The 17,529-nt window shown below is 40.6% G+C and overlaps 2 protein-coding genes across 4 annotated transcripts in view; one reads left to right on the plus strand and one right to left on the minus strand.

Annotated features, from left to right (window-relative positions):
- Window positions 1-17,529, plus strand: part of BMPR2 (bone morphogenetic protein receptor type 2) — a 178,739-nt gene that overhangs the window by 145,828 nt on the left and 15,382 nt on the right. For all 3 annotated transcript variants that reach the window (XM_084643386.1, XM_084643388.1, XM_084643387.1), the window contains exons 6-10: window positions 4,690-4,920; window positions 8,576-8,690; window positions 13,205-13,365; window positions 15,152-15,299; window positions 16,245-16,381. In XM_084643386.1, the coding sequence (XP_084499512.1) occupies window positions 4,690-4,920; window positions 8,576-8,690; window positions 13,205-13,365; window positions 15,152-15,299; window positions 16,245-16,381 (792 nt within the window). The remainder of the gene's footprint in view (window positions 1-4,689; window positions 4,921-8,575; window positions 8,691-13,204; window positions 13,366-15,151; window positions 15,300-16,244; window positions 16,382-17,529) is intronic.
- The window catches only part of LOC311528396 (uncharacterized protein), a 69,266-nt gene that overhangs the window by 4,262 nt on the left and 47,475 nt on the right, over window positions 1-17,529 (minus strand). The window lies entirely within an intron of this gene.

The following is a 17,529-nucleotide window of genomic DNA, read 5'->3' on the forward strand; positions in this document are numbered from 1 at the left end:
CTGAGGTGGTTGAGAAGGGTGCAAAGCATCCCCCCTTCCCACAAGTTGTTTTACCTGCAAGGCTTCACCTGTCATGAAAAGTGCCTTCATCTGGGAGTGAACCATCTCAGAAAATGAGTGCTTGAGATAGTGAGGGAAGGATATTCAGTAGAACTCACTCATTGTCCCAGGGAGAAGTTTATCCTTTCCCCAAAAAATAATAAACCAACACTATCAACAAGACACTTCATAGAATCAAAAGATGAAGGATGGGATTAGGAACTTTGCTGTGAGTTTTTTCTTAGACCTGTATGCCACAGAGCCTGTGTGTCCATCTGAGACTTGGTGGCTCCTTGAGGATCTTCTTAGAATCTCAGCATTGGATGTGGATGAACTTGAATAGGGTCTGACATGCTCAGAATTGACTTCTGCACTAAATGACTGTGCTCTAAGGAAGGCACATGGTATTGATGATTTGCCTATTGAGTTTTATAAGGCCTTTTGGCCCTTCTTGGGCCTGACTTGCTTCAGGTTTTTCAGGGGGGCATCAGAGACAACGGCTACTCAGTTGTCATCGAGCAGTTCTTCCTGTTGCCTAGGAATTGGGACCTTGGGGAGGTGAAGAATTGGAGACCTGTATTCCTGCTTTGCCCTGAATAGAACCTATTTTCAAATGCCTTGGCAAATAGACTGAACACTGATTGGTTCAGTCATGCACCCTGATCAGACCTATTGCGTTCCTACTGGTCCATTTTTGATAACCTTTTCCTAATGCGGGAGGTAATTTCAGCTTCAAAAATCTTTGATTTGCATATGGGGTTGATTTCCCTTGACCAAGAAAAGGCCTTTGATAATGTAGATCGTAGATAATTGTTTCGCGTCCTTTGTGCTTTTGGTTTTGAGCCCAGGTTTGTCCTCTGCATTCAGTTGCTGTATAATGAGATATATATGCATATATAGTCTTCTTCTCAAGGTGAATGGTGTTTTGAGTGCCCCCTTTCCAGTCTGTAGGGCAGTGGTGGACAACCTGCGGCTTGCGGGTCACACGCAGCCTGTCAGGGTAATCCGCTGGCGGGCCATGAGACAGTTTGTTTACATTGACCATCCACAGGCACAACTGCCCGCAGCTCCCAGTGGCCGTGGTTTGCCATTTTCGGCCAATGGGAGCTGCGGGAAGCAGCGTGGGCCACAGGGACGTGCTGGCCGTCACTTCCCGCAGCTTCCATTGGCAGGGAACGGCGAACTGTGGCCACTAGGAGCTGCGGGAGGCTGTGCCTGCGGACAGTCAATGTAAACACTGTCTCGCGGCCTGCCAGCAGATTACCCTGACGGGCCACGTGCTGGCCGCAGGATACCCACCACTGCTGTAGAGGAATCAGACAGTGTTGTTCCCTGTCTGGATTATTATATGGTCTTTCTATGAAGCCTCTGTTATGCGTGTTGCAAAAGCACCTTTCTGGCCTTTCTCTCCTGTTTGAGCTTGTGTCCCGGTGAGTCTCCAAGTAAGTTGATGATGTGACTCTGTTTATTACTCATGATTGTGATGTTCAGGTTTTGACTGAATGTCAGCACTCTTTTGATCAGGCTTCATCAGCTCTCATAAATTGAGAGAAGAGCGACCCACTCCTGCTGAGGCTTGGGTGATCTCTTGTCCCCCGACTTTGCTAGGGGGCTGTTGTGGAGCCGTACTGGTTTAAGGCACTGGGAATTATGCTGGGACTGGATTATGTTTTGGGTCAGAACTGGGAGGGAGTTATGGAAAAGTGGAAGTTAGATTTTCTAGACTTTCCCCCAATAGATTATAACAATTTTAAATTAGGGCAAATATAGAACCTAAACAAGCCGAAAGTATGTATGTCTTTAAGGGTGATATGCAAACCACTAAAAGCTAGGAGAGGTTGAGACAGCATCCTTAACTCATAGCTTTTATTCTTTGGGTTTGCAGTACATACAACAAGTAAGATTACTTAGTGCTCATAAACTCGCTAAAAGAGGACACATACTACAGTTAACTGTGAACAGTGAGGTCATGCATGAGCTAAAAAACATTTACTTCGCAAATTATTGTATTAGATGGTAAAGAAAACTAGTTAGCAGTACAGAAAAAAATGGGTTTTATGTGTGCTGTGTTTTTTAAAAAATATGCTGAATAAATGAGTTAATTTATACATTTGGAGCATAGAGAAATGGAATAAGGTCTAGTTTTACCTATGGTTGCTTGGAATGTCATATAGACTTTTGGACAACGTTGCATTATTGTTACACAGTACAATGTATTCACTACGGTGTGTCAGTGTGCTTGTGCAGTAGTGACATTTTCATGATGCATTGCCGTGTAGGATCTGCAGCTCCTTCAGGGCCTTCTATACAAAAACTATGAAATGTCAGCAGATTGTTTTGCAGCCACCATTTTTTATTTATTCCTTTTGAAGGTCTAAGTCCCAGTGGCTGCTTTAAAAGCTCTATTTGGGATTTAAAAAACAATTTCAAACATAGAAATGTTTTCAATTGCTTGGTTTTAAAACAAATTTTTAAATAACATTTTTAAACTATTCTACCCTAAAAGGTGAATATTTATTTTTAGTAGTGCCCTATAATTATTGTGTCTTGCTAATTTCATATCAAGATTGTTCCATTTAGAAATAAAAATATGGATTTTTTTTAACTGCTAGATGCAAATTCTCCTTGGGTTCTGAGAGCCAGTCTTGCTTCTTTTCTTCTCATGCATCTTAATAAATATATTTCAGTGCTAATTATGCCCTCAGTTACACCTGTGCAACTCTGGCTGAAGGCTTATGAGACTGCACAAGTGTAATTGATAGCATCATTTGAAGATAATGGGATGCTTAGAAGTAACTGAGTGCATAATTTGTGCTGCAACATTATCATCACTGGTGGCGAAGTGGGAAAAGGAAGGAACCTGGCTTGACTCAGGCTGACTTAGCAGCTGGCATTTGGAAAAGGATCATTTTATTTTTAATTTCCAAACTTTTAGCAAGATGTCTGTGAAAATAAGTGAGACACAATAAACATGGAGTTCTGCAATGCCATTTTTACAATGTAACTACTCAAAGTAGAACCACAGTTGTAAATTGTGACACTGTGCTGGGGTTCTTGGAACCATGAGCCACTGTGTTACTCCTCTCAGCCTCAGCAAGTGAGAGCTTTGCTGCTGCTAAGCTATGTGTTAGCTCCCTGACACACCAGCTTGTCTGCAGTGCCAGCAAACTCTCTTCAGGACTTTGCCAATCCAAATCTTGCTTAGCAGGTTAGAATCAGTGAACGCTAGTTCCTGAGTTCCCAGAGACATCTTTTTCTCCAGTGCACAGCCCCACTGTCTGTAGGACCTACAAAATCTTACGTTCGCTGCCCCCTTTAAAGACACAGAACACAGCATCTTATTAACTTGACTAGGGGGTTAACAGACCCTTCCCTTCCATCAAAGCACTGAGTTGGTTTATGGTAAAAGTAAAACCAGTTTATTAACAAAAGGACCTATGTTTAAGTGATACCATGTATAAGGAATAAGGATAGAAATGGTTACAAACAAAAGTAAAAAGATGCTTCTAAGACTAAAACTCAGCTTCAAACGAGTCTTTTGTTCAAAGAAGTTTTTCTCACCACAGTCATTCTTCCAGCATGGCAAACCCATTCTTTAGCCACAGCTCAAAGCACTTGATTTCCTTCGCTTTCAGGTGAAGGATGATTTAGGGGTTCACTCCCCCCCCCCACAGTCCAATCAACCTTTGAAATGCTGAAGAGTGTCCCCAATAAAGTTCCTTTCTCCTACTGGATGTAAAAGTCACACTGTCTGGTGTAGATGCTATGCTGGCTTCTTCCTCATTTATGATTTTTTTTACAATGCAAATGATCTTCCTGCAATCTCCAATACCCATTGTCTTTTGGCCTTACCTGGCTTGAATAACATGGGATACACACTCAAGCAGGCAGACCCACATTCCTTTGGCTAGAAAAAAATCTTTTACCTGCATGATTGGTTTACAGACTGCAAAACATAATATAAGAGAGTATGTGTAATTTTATATATAGTGTTAATGTGTACATTTCACAATGATATTAATCACCAGGGTGTCAGCTGTTCGCATCCGATACCTTACATGACACCTTTTAGATACAGATTATGACAGCAGTGAGTTGGGGTACTGGACTGGTCAAGCCAGCTGAAACTCAGTGCTAGATACCAGGGAGTCCCTTGCCTTCTGGGTTTGGGACACCTTTAGGATCACATAAATGCAGCTGTAGGATCTGTCTTCTCTGAGAACCAAATTCAATACAGTGTTCAAAACTTCATCATTTACTTGGAACCCTGCTCTTTCCGTCATGGGGCAGTAACAGTTTTAAAAACAAACTCTTTAAACTGGAGTCAGAGGTCTGTATTCCAAAAATGTGCGCACACGTGTATTTCTTTGCCTGTACATAATGAGTAATTCCTTGTGGAAGAATAGTGCCATGCCATTATCAAATTTTAGTGTGTGTATGCATTTATTCCATGCAAATCTGAACCTCAATTTTATGAAAATGTATTTCTTGAATTCTGACACTGTATTTGGTAATACATGTTGAGTATATGATAGTGCAATTTAAAATGTGGCCCATACCTATACATATCCATTCTACCTTGCAGCGTGAAAACCTCACTTGATCATTACCATTTGAATCAATGTAATGACTACTTTAAACTTTTTACAGCTGATTGGCCGGGGGCGATATGGAGCAGTGTATAAAGGTTCCCTAGATGAGCGTCCAGTGGCTGTAAAAGTATTTTCCTTTGCTAACCGCCAGAACTTTATCAACGAGAGGAACATTTACAGAGTCCCACTGATGGAGCATGACAATATTGCCCGCTTCATTGTGGGAGATGAGCGATTCACTGCAGATGGACGTATGGAATATTTGTTGGTGATGGAATATTATCCCAATGTAAGTGCTTCATAGAAAATAAATTGGTTTGTTTTGTATACCTAAGAATAGCAAAATAGAGAGGATGCAGTACTGTCCACACTGGCGCTTAGGCCGGTATAACTTATGTTGCTCAGGAGGGGTCTTATTCACACCATAGAGCAATGTAAGTTATACTGAAATAAGTGGTAGTGTAGACCTGGCCTAAGGGATTAAGGGGTGAGTAGCTACCCCCTCAGCTGTGGCTAATTGGTTGATCAGCAACAGTTGAGATAAGAAACTGCAGCCCAGGCAGAAGGGGGTTGCTGTCAGAGAGGCTGAGAACCACTTTGTACCAGTAGTAGACTGGCAAACAGCTATTCAAGGAACAGGATTAGAAGCCCCTGAGGACTGATATGAGACTGCTGGGGAGGGCACAGAGACCCTAAGCAAGTATCACTTCTGCTATATTCTCTGAGTTAGAGGAGATAGGAATATGACATAAGGATCTGAGAATAGTTGGAGTTGAACTAGAAGAGCAAAGACATAAAGGACCAGTGTACTTCAAAGGGGCCTGAGGCCAGGCAAGAAAGACTGGATCACCTCACCTTAATTCTCCCATGGCAAATAAATTGAGTTATATGCCATTTATGGTGTGCGTGTTATGGGGGTGGGAGGTGGAGAGTAATCTTTCACGTGAGATCTTAAAAACTAAGGATGAGTCTGGTTGCTCCATGTGGATGTTAAAGACCTCATGGTATATTTGTTTAAAAAAGATAGGCAGGAAGTGAGACTGATGGGAACAATTTCCTCCATACCCTTTGCCAAAATGTTGTGTAGTATGCTTTGTTCTGGTTGATTTGCAGACCTCATACCAGAAGTGGGTGAATTTAATCATTGGGGGGGGGGGTGTATACATTATAACTAAGATTATATACATTAATAATGATGAAATTATTACAATAAAATCATTGCAGTGTATGTGAAATATATATAACAAACACAAGCTTTAATTTTATTTCAGAATTATTTATTTGATTCTTGTTGGTTTTCATATATAAAATAGTTAATAGATTCAGGCAGTGGGATAACTTTTAAACGTGAGACTTGTCCTTGTGTGGCTGAGCTACTAATACCATACTCACTACTGCCCAGAAGGGTGAGGGCCGCGGGATGAGTCTTCGGGGAGAAAATGGGTGGGGAGCGTCAGTGTTCAAACAGGAATGGACTATCCAAGTGCAATGATTTTAATCAATAGTAATAATTATTTCTTTATATTTAAATGCTTCCCATCCAAGATATTTTAAGCTTATATATATATATATATATATATATATATATATATATATATATATATATATATATATAAAATTTATTTTTAAAAGCCAAATGATGTGGCATAACTTATAAAGGAGACAGTGTCCTAGGCGCCAATGATTACAATTGAATGCTATGAAGGATGTCTTAGGTGACAGTGATTAAAATAGAAAATGTCTCTGAAAAAGCATAGCAGTGATAGATGGATGTGTAAGCAGAAAGACCTCTACAAACCAAGAACTCCCACAGGAAAAGCTCAGTCTCATGCACACCTCAGGTGCAGTGGTTTACATAAGCAAAAAATGTGCTCTGATTATATATCAGAGATATTCTGAGATGTGTGATGTAAAAGGTTAGAGTATTGTCAGGCAGTGAGGTATTAACCTTTTTGTTATAAATCACTTTCCCAAACTTAAGTGATCACTCTCTTGATGTGTACATGATCCATTTCCATTTGTTCATGTTCTGTGTGTATATAAATCTCCTCACTGTTTTTTCCACTGAATGCATCCGATGAAGTGAGCTGTAGCTCACGAAAGCTTATGCTCAAATAAATTGGTTAGTCTCTAAGGTGCCACAAGTCCTCCTTTTCTTTTTGCGAATACAGACTAACACGGCTGCTACTCTGAAACCTTTCCCAAACTTAATTTTCTGGTTGAAATTTTCCACATTTGGTCTTAATCTGAGAGAGAGAGAAAATTGTTCTTGAAAGATCAAGTAAAACTAGTTCAGCTAATTTTCAAATTTGAGGACAGTGGAAAAAATATGCTTTTGCCATTGTGCTGTTTATATACCTGAGTATGAAATGAGGCTGGTCTTATAGGCAAACATAGTATGCAATCATGTAAATAAGCACTGTATTGTAATGCATATACTACCCTGGGGGAATTCTGCACCACTGTGCAATGCAGAATTTGTGCAGAATTAATGTTCTGCACAGAATTTCCTTTCCCCCCCAAGAACTGGGGACATTAGACCCAGCAGAGACCAGCTCCCTAGCTTGCAAATATAAGACACTGCTGGGAGGAGGGGGAGCTGGAGGGTTCCCGGCAGCTGCATTTCCCAGCATGTCCTGAAGGAAGGTGGCAGTGTACAAGAAATTCGGTACGAGCCCAGGACTCAGCATCAGGCTGTTTCTCCCTCTGGAACACTGGGCTGTAAGAGGAGGGGCTGCGAGTGTCTGGACTTGGGGGCACCCCACAGCTGAGCTCTGGGGACTGGGGATGTGGCTGTCTGTTCTGAAACATGCCCCACATTTGGGCTCTGGGGATAGGAGATGTGGGTGTCTGGCCTGAGGGGGGGTGCCCAGTGGCTGGTCTCTGGGGGATGGGGGTGCGGGTGTCTGGTCTGGGGGAGCACCCCAGGGCTGGGCTCAGGGAGGGGTCAGAGGATGGGCGTGTCTGGGCTGGAGGGTGCCCTATGGCTGGGCTCTGGGAGGTGGGGAGGTTTAATGGACTGTAATGTCAATAAGACTACTTGCATAAAGGAGTGCTTGTGGGAGTAAAGATTGGCAGGATCTGGCCCTTATTTTACTGGAAATCTTGCATCTTCCAGATAGAAGAGACTGGAGTTTTTCCTCTGGACACTCTTTGAAATTAAGAGCTATCTAGAATCTTTTCAGTTCCCAAAATGAGAGCATTCAGTTTCTCTTTCAGATGTGTTCCTCCACAGCTTTGTTAGCTCTATTTTCTTAACTTCTCTCAGTGGGAAAGAGGATCATGATGTTCCTGTTTCTATCCCTGCAATGTTTGTTGACTGACTGAGGGCTTGTCTACACTTATAGCGCTTAGTGAAGATGCTGTCTATGTCGACATATATAGTCCACCTCCCAAGTAACTATGTCAACGGGACAAGCCCTCCTGGCTACGTAGTGCTGTCTACACTGCAAGTTTGGTTGGTATGAATGTGTTGCTCAGGGGTGTGGATTTTGCACCATACTAACATAAATTGGTAGTGTAGACCAAGCCTAAATCTGCTGGAACTGGGAAAATACCATAAACCTCTTATTATGGCTAAAATCTTGATATTGTTCAAAGTCCACCATTTTGTACTCAACATAATAGTTTCTTCAATTACCTTTGTTCAGGCACTGTTCATCAGGAATTTCAGAATATTATAACAGCTGCAAAAAATAAATGAGTCTCTTGGTTTATCTACTTTCATTGTCTGACTAAATCAAAAAAACAATAGCAGCAGCAAACATTGATAAAAGTAAAGTTGGGCCCTGATCCAGCAACTGATAGCATGCAGGTAGACTGATGAGCAATTTCAGAATCAAAGTCTTAGGGAGCACTGCGTGTGATGTGGACCCTTGAAAAGGTTTTGATTTGGTTATTTAACGTGATAAAATTTCAGTGCACTGTTTTTACTCTTTCTCTAGGGTTCTTTGTGCAAGTATTTGAGTCTTCACACCAGTGACTGGGTGAGCTCCTGTCGTTTGGCACATTCGGTAACCAGGGGTCTGGCATACCTTCACACAGAGTTACCTCGAGGAGGTATGGTCAGGAAGGGAAATGTTTATACCACAATAACTGGGATGGTACCAGACAGTAGTTGGGGGCGGGGGGTTGTTGTTTTGTTTTTAATGTTAGTAGCGAAGAGAAAATGTATGGTTTGAGACGTTAATTAATGTGAGCAAATGATGACTCAAAATACAGACTACACAGAGCTTCCTGTAGTACATTCTGATCTCCTGAGTATTCCAGGACTGTGATGTAGATCTGTAGACACTTTTATGAAAATGTGGAATGAGAGACAACAGAATCCTATAAACAGGCAAGCAAGAAGCAGAGTTGCACAATGATGCTGTATCATAGCAACAGATTACTAAAGACCTATGGATTTAACGTACAGTATCTCAATGAAAGAAAATGGATGAAGTGTTCTGATGTGTTGTGCAGTTCAGTTATAGGTCACTGAACTAGTGTATGTGGTTTAAAAAAGAGTGGGTATGATGTATATGGAAGGAAAACACTTAAATCTTCTGATTTATTGTAGTTTTATTTTTCATACTATATCATTTTTTATTTTAGGACAAAAAGAAAAGGAGGACTTGTGGCACCTTAGAGACTAACCAATTTATTTGAGCATGAGCTTTCGTGAGCTACAGCTCACTTCATCGGATGCATACCGTGGAAATTGCAGCAGACTTTATATACACACAGAGAATATGAAACAATACCTCCTCCCACCCCACTGTCCTGCTGGTAATGGCTTATCTAAAGTGATCATCAAGTTGGGCCATTTCCAGCACAAATCCAGGTTTTCTCACCCTCCACGCCCCCACACACAAATTCACTCTCCTGCTGGTAATAGCCCATCCAAAGTGACAACTCTCTACATAATGTGCATGATAATCAAGTTGGGCCATTTCCTGCACAAATCCAGGTTCTCTCACCCCCTCACCCCCCTCCAAAAAACACACACAAACTCACTCTCCTGCTGGTAAAAGCTCATCCAAAGTGACCACTCTCCCTACAATAAGAAAAGGAGTACTTGTGGCACCTTAGAGACTAACCAATTTATCTGAGCATGAGCTTTCGTGAGCTACAGCTCACTTCACCGATGAAGTGAGCTGTAGCTCACGAAAGCTCATGCTCAGATAAATTGGTTAGTCTCTAAGGTGCCACAAGTACTCCTTTTCTTTTTGCGAATACAGACCAACACGGCTGTTAATCTGAAATCTCCCTACAATGTGGGCCATGTCCAGCACAAATCCAGGCTTTCTCACCCCCCCCTTTTTTTTTTCCAGGGGGACACACACACACACAAACTCACTCTCCTGCTGGCAATAGCTCATCCAAACTGACCACTCTCCAAGTTTTAATCCAAGTTAAATCAGAACGTCGGGGGGGGAGGGGGGGAGGAAAAAACAAGGGGAAATAGGCTACCTTGCATAATGACTTAGCCACTCCCAGTCTCTATTTAAACCTAAATTAATAGTATCCAATTTGCAAATGAATTCCAATTCAGCAGTTTCTCGCTGGAGTCTGGATTTGAAGTTTTTTTGTTTTAAGATAGCGACCTTCATGTCTGTGATTGCGTGACCAGAAAGATTGAAGTGTTCTCCAACTGGTTTATGAATGTTATAATTCTTGACATCTGATTTGTGTCCATTTATTCTTTTACGTAGAGACTGTCCAGTTTGACCAATGTAAATGGAAGAGGGGCATTGCTGGCACATGATGGCATATATCACATTGGTGGATGTGCAGGTGAATGAGCCTCTGATAGTGTGGCTGATGTTATTAGGCCCTGTGATGGTGTCCCCTGAAGAGATATGTGGGCACAGTTGGCAACGGGCTTTGCTGCAAGGATATCACCAATGTGATATATGCCATCATGTGCCAGCAATGCCCCTCTGCCATGTACATTGGTCAAACTGGACAGTCTCTACGTAAAAGAATAAATGGACACAAATCAGATGTCAAGAATTATAATATTCATAAACCAGTCGGAGAACACTTCAATCTCTCTGGTCACGCAATCACAGACATGAAGATCGCTATCTTAAAACAAAAAAACTTCAAATCCAGACTCCAGCGAGAAACTGCTGAATTGGAATTCATTTGCAAATTGGATACTATTAATTTAGGCTTAAATAGAGACTGGGAGTGGCTAAGTCATTATGCAAGGTAGCCTATTTCCCCTTGTTTTTTCCTACCCCCCCCCCCCAGACGTTCTGATTTAACTTGGATTTAAACTTGGAGAGTGGTCAGTTTGGATGAGCTATTGCCAGCAGGAGAGTGAGTTTGTGTGTGTGTGTGTGTCCCTGGAAAAAAAAAAGGGGGGGGGGGTGAGAGAGCCTGGATTTGTGCTGGACATGGCCCACCTTGATTACCATGCACATTGTAGGGAGAGTGGTCACTTTGGATGAGCTATTACCAGCAGGAGAGTGAGTTTGTGTGTGTTTTTTGGAGGGGGGTGAGGGGGTGAGAGAACCTGGATTTGTGCTGGACATGGTCCACCTCGATTACCATGCACATTGTGTAGAGAGTTGTCACTTTGGATGGGCTATTACCAGCAGGAGAGTGAATTTGTGTGTGTGGGGGTGGAGGGTGAGAAAACCTGGATTTGTGCTGGAAATGGCCCAACTTGATGATCACTTTAGATAAGCTATTACCAGCAGGACAGTGGGGTGGGAGGAGGTATTGTTTCATATTCTCTGTGTGTATATAAAGTCTGCTGCAATTTCCACGGTATGCATCCGATGAAGTGAGCTGTAGCTCACGAAAGCTCATGCTCAAATAAATTGGTTAGTCTCTAAGGTGCCACAAGTACTCCTTTTCTTTTTGCGAATTCAGACTAACACGTCTGTTACTCTGAAACCTGTCATTATTTCAGGACAAAGACCATATCTTTTTGATGTATAAATGACATCACCTACGTACTTTAATGCTTTATTACAGCACTAGATGGGGCAACATACTGATAAAAGCCTTTTTCTTCTGTGCTTGCAAGCTTCATTTAATATTTTGGGAGCTAAAGTATCGTGATTATATACCAGACATATTTGGAGATGCGTGATGTAAAAGATTACAGAGTATTGTCAGGCAGTGAGGTATTAGGCTTTTTGTTTCAAATGGAAAAGATAAAAAACTGTGGAAAGGTTAGTTCACCAGTAACTAGTAGAATTTGAGAGGGTGCTGAATTTTAGATTAAAAGCAACGTTACATAAAAATAAGTATTGATATTTGCTAAAGACAGTGAAAAATAAAGAAAAATAGCTATATAAATACCAGGCTGGTGTTACCATACTTGGTATTCATGTATGCAACCACCACCTTAATTTAATCATTTTGAAATGTACATCCAGGTCTCTCCATAAGCAGCTATAATTGTGTAAGCCTTCCACCACCATAGAGACAGAGTAATAGACTGATTTGTAAAAGCCAGCAAGGAGCTCACAAAGGTTAAGAAACTCCTATGGTTCTATGAACATCAGATCATAACAAAACCACCTCTATAGTCTTGGCTGTTGTAGTAAACAAGTCTCGATTCAAATAATGGATATAAACTGTTCCACTGTCTAGCAGTAGTAACTTGAGAATTCATGATAAGAGCATTGCCAAGCCTCTGTAATAAACCTTTCCAGAAAGCCATATTATACAATTTATAGTGAAAGCCACAAAAATTTGCTAAAAACATCAAGACTGCAATTAAAAACCCCTGGCTGGCCCATGCCAGCTGACTTGGGCTCATGGGCCTAGGGCTAAGGGGCTGTTTAATTGCTAGGTAGATGTTCAGGCTTTGGCTGGAGCCCAAGCTCTAGAACCCTGCAAGGTGGGAGGGTCCGAGAGCTTGGGCTGCAGCCTGAGCTGAAAACGCTACACTGCAATTAAATAGCTCCTTAGCTCAAGACCCACGAGTCCAAGTCTGATGGCCCAGGCCAACCATGGGTGTCTAATTGCAGTGTAGACTTACCCAATGTGTGTTCAGTTGTCCAACTGGAGTAATAAATTGAAGAGGAATCTGAGGTTCTCCTGTGGGGCAACTGAGATCCATTGCAGGATTAGTGTGTTCAATCACTGGAATAAGTGTGAGACATATACTGATATAAGTGCCCCCATCTGTCCAATTTCTGCACAGACACTGAGATAATTATAGTGAATTGCTGGTGCTTTCTTTTAAATGAGGACTCTATGAATATGGTGATCTCATTTGGACTGGCCATTAGATCAGCGACAGTGGATCCATGCTTAAATACGCTATAGCTGCACTGCCCAAAAATGTTGATCTACTGGAATCAAAAGAAGCTTGTTGACTATTAGATCTATGTATCGCAGTTATATAATAATGCATAGCATATAAATAGCAAAATATCATGAACACCTGTCAGTGTTTCAGTAGGTAATAGAGGATGTTGCAGTGGACACTGTAAGCAGGGAAAATTGTTAGCGGCCTTAAAGAAAAAAGTTCAATAAAAAACGAGAAAACACAATTTGGTTCCTCTTTTGCCAAGCAGTAGAGCTACTCAAGTAATAATGAACACTTCCATCTATCCAAATAGACCATTATAAACCTGCAATTTCCCATCGCGACTTGAACAGCCGTAATGTATTGGTGAAGAATGATGGAACATGTGTAATTAGTGATTTTGGATTATCCATGAGATTAACTGGAAATCGACTGGTACGTCCGGGCGAGGAGGACAATGCAGCCATTAGTGAGGTGAGCATGAATTAAGAAAAAACAATGATGGGCATCTGTAAATGGTATCTAGCAAGAGAAAAATGAATTTAGAAGCAATATTGAGATACTTGCTCCTCAAGTCATAGGGTAAATCCAGTGGCTGCACAATTTCTATGAAGGGGAGATATTGAAAAGAGTGGGTTATAAAATTGGGGTGATGAGATTCTTTGGCCGTTTTAATAAAATATTTTAAAACAAATGTGGTGTTTTTGAAAGAGGACATATGGACAGCCATGGAGTTGGAAGTCCTCTTTCAATAGAATAGGTCTGACAGGTCAGTGGCAGTGCACATTTTCCCACAAAAGCCCCTTGGTCCAAACTTGGGGAGACCACTGCTAGGTCCCAGAGAGTAATTGACTCTCCATAGCAATTCAATCGTTTGTCTCTCTGTTGAGATCTGTAAACATAGGTGCAATTGCAATGATTTGTTGTGGTGTGGATACACAGTCTTTAGGTCTTGTACTGAGATTGCTAGTTCATTTCCTATAGGCCCCAAACACCCTTCAGATGGTAATGAACCCTCAACTGGATTTGAAGCAGTAGCATAGAAGTAAAGTCTCCATGTCCCACTTCCAGCTTTCTACAAGCCATTTAGACCCTTCCATCATCCCCTGAACATCATTATATGGTCTGGTTGTGGAGAGTGGGGGGTGATGGCCCATGCAAGGATGCTTAAGAATCTGCTTTCTGTAACTTGTAGAAGCATGAATACAGTGAAATCTGAATATAGGAGACTCAATTATAGTGAAGCACTGCTTTAAGTGAAGAAGAGTGCTTCAGTCCATTTCAGTGGACTTTGAATTCCCTTACAGTGAAGTCTCACTTCTCAATGTGTGTTCAACTGTGTTAATCTAATTCCCTTGGAATTCAGCTATAATAATAATCATAATAATAGTAATATACTATAAATAAATAATGCGTATTGCTTAGATGTTAATTTTCTAGAAATACAGAACTCAATGCCTAACTGAAGAAAGAAGCAGAGAGAGAATAAGTTACCACTTTTTAAAGGGCAAGCATAAGGAACAGTCCCTGGCACCTAACCCTATCCAATGGGTAACGAAGAAGGGCTGGTCTGACTGTGCTATCTATTCCCCAGTGAGAGTAAATATGTGTGGAGATAGACATGCGAGTAGGCATACAGTTGTCAACGTTCCCTGAACCTGCAGGAAATAAGGGGAGGCCCTGCCAACGTTCCTAGGTGAAGAAGATGAATTATTTTCCCTGCAGATAATAGGTTATCTCCTGTTACCGTAAAATACTCTGCTATAAAGTGAAGTTACTTGTGAAATTATCATTCCTCTATCAAAGGCTTTCCACTGTGTCCTGCTGAATATGAGGACACAATTTATTAGATCTATGTATCGCAGTTATATAATAATGCATAGCATATAAATAGCAAAATATCATGAACACCTGTCAGTGTTTCAGTAGGTAATAGAGGATGTTGCAGTGGACACTGTAAGCAGGGAAAATTGTTAGCGGCCTTAAAGAAAAAAGTTCAATAAAAAGGGACATAATCATTTATTTTGCATGTATTTGATAAGTACAACAGAAGCAACATAGTGCAGGAAAAGTTTTATTGTGACTAGGCTGGTGATAAGAGGCTAGAGTCCAAGGATATACATAATGGAAGTAACTGCTTTTTCTTCTAAATGATAGAAAACACAAGGTAGGGTAAGAATAATAAATAAGATCTGTAATAAACTGAGTCAAATGTAGGCTTTACCTTGTGAGTTAAGAGTGCAACCGTTTGTTCCTACAGGTTGGTACAATCCGCTATATGGCTCCTGAAGTGCTAGAAGGAGCAGTGAACTTGAGGGACTGTGAATCTGCTCTGAAACAAGTAGATATGTATGCACTAGGCCTTATCTACTGGGAGATCTTCATGAGATGCACAGACCTCTTCCCAGGTAACTGAAGGATTGATTGAAATAATGAAGTTAATAAAAAACATGGATCAGAAACCAAATTTGTGTTCTCACATTTTAAAAATACAATCCATTACACTTGTGTCACAGAATAGATTTTTCTTAACTGTCTATCACCATTATCTCAGTGCCATCTAGTGTTAAGGATTTCATTGAAATTAGTACAGTGTACTCAGTTGTAATACAGTGGCCATGGATGAAACACATGTCCTTGTATAGTTCATTTGCCCTGTTAACCATCAGTATGTGCAGCCCATTGAATTGATGTAGCATCCCAGGTTTTTCTCAAACAGCCCTTTTGAGTGTTCATGGAAAGTTGCGATGATTCAATGGGGATCTTCACAGCTACTCCTTTAGCTGAACTTTATGCTAAACTTTTTTGATACCAGTGTCCCCTGAAAACTCACTCAGTGCCTGTAATATGGTAGAAGGGGAAATGGGCAGGTCAAGTGGAACCCATGGGAATGCAGCCCAGAGCCACTCTTGTATTTATTTCTGAGGTGTAGCTTGTGGATTTAACCGGTGCTGGCATGTAGTATTCCATCTATAGCCGAACAGCTGTACGTTGCATGCAGGGACCTATAGTCTTATTGTGCCTCCTTCCAATATTAAATACAATCTGTTTTGTTTCATACAAATTAGATGTGTCCCACAGATTCCTGGCCAGTTGCCAATGCACCCATCAATTGGGCAAAGTTCTGAGTGCCTCCCAGGGTAGTTCTAAACAATGACTTGTTCTTATTTAACTAACTCAACTACATGTTGTTAATTTAAAAATTCTGTTTTAAGGGAAAGGGGAAAAAACATCATTGGGAGCAACCTCCATGCCACCTCCTCCCCTGTAAAAGTTCTTGATTCACTGTTCTTTTTCTTATAGCTGTGATTTCATTATGGGGTTTTTGTTTGTTTGTTTTTCTTTCCCAACAGGGGAGTCGGTGCCAGAGTACCAGATGGCATTCCAGACAGAAGTTGGAAACCATCCCACTTTTGAAGATATGCAAGTACTGGTATCTAGGGAAAAGCAACGACCCAAATTCCCAGAAGCTTGGAAAGAGAACAGCCTGGTGAGATAGAAAGTTAAAAAGAAGCATTTGCTTGAGCCAGCTAAGTCATGCTCTCACTTTTCAAAGCCAGATGTTGAATACATTTTTCTTCTACTTGACATTTAATATTTAAAGTTCTAGAGCTGCTCCAGGCTGGACTTTTAAAAATACTGAATTCAGTTTAAAAGAATTCATTGTTATAAAACACTTCAGTTTAAAACTAGGGGTTTTAAAAGAGAAATATCGTAATTACCACTGGATTTTTAGGTATTATAGGTGCAAAAGCACATTATATTTGTATATGCCAAGTGCCCAAATTTCAACATAAACAAGACAGAAATATCAAGACATTTCATATCTGGAAATTTTATAAACTAAGAATGCCCCAAAATTTTAGCTAGTAAAAATTACATAGTATTTGCTATTGAAGCTAAGCAACATAAGAATTGTAAAGCTGAGTAGTTTCTTAAATTATATCTTCTTTTGCCAAGATGTATATTCTTCAGCATTTGCAGAGCCTACAGCTTTCACTGATCATTTGATAAATATTACCAAATTGAAGATATATCATGCTTCTTATTAATTTGATATTCATGTGAAAATTTTATATTCTCAAAAAATATAAAAAAGGCAGTCTTCTGGTTAGGAGATGAGAAAAATCTCCCAACTTATGTCTGTTGCACTGAGCCCATACAGCACTGAGAGTCTCTGTTGCACATTACTCCCTACTTAGTAATTGAGTTAAAATAATCTCTATAAATTGTGGGTGATCTTTAGGCTGTTTATTAAAGATAGAAAATGCAAAGTATGATGATTTACATGTTTATTTCACAACAAATATAAAAATAGTCAAAGTGATGAGAGAAATTGTGGGTAAAAAAAAATAAATGGGCTAAATATTTGGCTTTTAATAAAAGTGATTTTTTAGTTGTATTATTTCAATGGCTGAAATTGTCTTTTTGAACCATCAGACACTTTGGTAGTCAACATGTAATGACCTGCACTCTGCAGGTGATATGACCTAAGGCCATATCTGCTCTCGCATGTGTCAGCATGTCTTAAACCATTTCAGATATGGGCACAATTTACTGTAGTAATGTTATTGCAAGACATTGTGATGTTTTTGAAAAAGTGAAACTACGTAGAAACTGTTGCACAGTTTCATCCAT

Source organism: Lepidochelys olivacea, assembly GCF_965140295.1.
Source record: "Lepidochelys olivacea isolate rLepOli2 genome assembly, chromosome: 11".
Taxonomy (NCBI): domain Eukaryota; kingdom Metazoa; phylum Chordata; order Testudines; family Cheloniidae; genus Lepidochelys; species Lepidochelys olivacea.